The sequence below is a fragment of the Myotis brandtii genome, unplaced genomic scaffold (assembly GCF_000412655.1).
Source record: "Myotis brandtii unplaced genomic scaffold, ASM41265v1 scaffold384, whole genome shotgun sequence".
NCBI lineage: Eukaryota > Metazoa > Chordata > Mammalia > Chiroptera > Vespertilionidae > Myotis > Myotis brandtii.
The window spans coordinates 1,872,066-1,874,029 of record NW_005364745.1 but is presented as its reverse complement, the minus strand read 5'-3'; the positions used below and the strand labels follow the sequence as shown (position 1 = coordinate 1,874,029).

Here is a 1,964-nt window from a genome sequence, read left to right as displayed (position 1 = left end):
GGCCGGCCTGCCCCGCGGGTCCCAGCGCTGGGCTGACAAGCACTGATGGAGGAGTTGAAAGACACAACGCACCCACGCGTTACGCCTCGGTCTCTTGCTTAAGGAAAGATCGAGTGCTGGGAAAGGACATTTGATAAACTGAACAACGTAGAAAAAATAAGTCATGCAAACTACTGTGTAGTTTAGCATCACGTTTTTTTCCGTCACGTGTTTTGAAACTCCGATGGTCCAGGCCGCGAGGAGGTTTTTCTGGACCGAGTGCAGTTCTGCGATGGTTCTGTCGGTCTCCTCCGTAGGGTCCTTTGCGTGTATTGTGTCGAACATAGACGCAAACTCCAGTCTCCCCTCCTTGGCACCACTAAACGATGGGTCATTTTCTTTGTTCCAAAAAGAGAGCAAGTTGTTTGGGAAGTATGTGCTTTCGTTAGTTTCCTCTGCTTCAAAATCCTAAAACACGAGTGAAAAAAAATGATACCTGATACCACTCAATACTTTATAAGTAGAATCACATGGTGTTCTCAAATTTCTCTCCCCTTTAACAAGGGAAAAACCAAATACTATTCTTGGACTAAGGCAGCGGTTCTCAACCTGTGGGTCACGACCCCTTTGGTGGTCGAACGACCCTTTCACAGGGGTCGCCTAAGACCATCCTGCATATCAGATATTTACATGATGATTCCTAACAGTAGCAACATTACAGTTATGAAGTAGCAACGAAAATAATTTTATGGTTGGGTCACAACAGGAGGAACTGTGTTTAAAGGGCCAGAGGGTTGAGAACCACTGGACTAAGGTCAACACGTAACTGTTCAAGGGGAATAAAACATGGCCACCAGGTACCTGCCAATCTGACTTTTCATGCGACTTCATCGTTTCTTCTTCCTGTAAGAATCCGGGGGCGGGAGAAGCCGCTGGCCGCTCGCTTCCTTGGCGTTTTAACAGGCTCAACCTCAGGGACCCCAGGGATCGCAAGTTCAGCCCTTTGCCTTGTGGCTACAGGAGAAAAGATTTGCAAGAGCAAAACTTTACCCCAATCCCGTTACAAAGCAGCTAAAAATGCTACAGACAACGCATACACGCCGAGGACATGCACATCAGTGTCGTTTTAAGTCTGAACAAAGAAGAAGTCAGCCTTGGCTGCCGATGGCAGAGCACGCTACCTCAGACAGCACCACGCTGCGGTACGCCTTCTCAAGCCGCTGCGTCGCATCCAGCAGAAGGGCCCGCAGCAGCACCGAGGGAGACAGGCTATCGAGGAACCGGAGGGTCGTGACCATGTAGCCGTCAGAAGCGACGAGGTAGGGCAACCGGGAGTGGGTTTTCACGGAAAACCTCTGTCGCATCGGGTCGCTGGCCGACGCCGACGAGTCTACAGAATGAGTTGAACCTTGAAAGGTGCACTGTGGTGGTCTAGCAAGTAAACATCACCATTCAAAAATTAGTAAGAGAAAAATCCTAAACAAACGTATTATTCCAAAGAAAAAGCAGAACAGTGATTAAAAGTTACAGAATGATGAAAACGCAAGCAAATGAAACACAAAAATTGTTCATGTGTAATATCTGTAAGGAAAACATAAGCGATTACTATAACATAGTTTATGTGTTTTTAATCTTCCCTTTATTGTAGCATTTGTTTCTAAAAACAAAATACAAGCTATTTTAGAAAAGAATTAATACAGTTCATTTTTATCATTAAAGAGAGTTAAATATTTAGCTTTGCTTCTTACCATGTCTATAATCTACACTAATAAAAGAGAAACATGGTAATTAGCCAAATGGCCGCTACCCTTCCCATTGGCTAATCAGCATATCCTTATGCAAATTAACTGTCAGCCAAGATGGCGGCTGGCAGCCATGCACTGAAGCGAGCAGGGAGGCTTCGTTTCTCCCCGCTGCCGGCCTCTCAGCTGCAACTCTAAGCAACTATGTACTATGTTGCAAATAAGAAGCTAAACAAAACCCCA

At 45.8% G+C, this 1,964-nt stretch overlaps 1 protein-coding gene across 1 annotated transcript in view; it reads right to left on the bottom strand.

Moving 5' to 3' along the window:
- The window catches only part of LOC102244738 (chromosome unknown open reading frame, human C5orf42), a 72,000-nt gene that overhangs the window by 59,880 nt on the left and 10,156 nt on the right, over positions 1-1,964 (bottom strand). Inside the window, 3 exon segments of the mRNA XM_014544842.1 lie at positions 4-447; positions 841-993; positions 1,161-1,410. Of these exon segments, the coding sequence (XP_014400328.1) occupies positions 4-447; positions 841-993; positions 1,161-1,410 (847 nt within the window).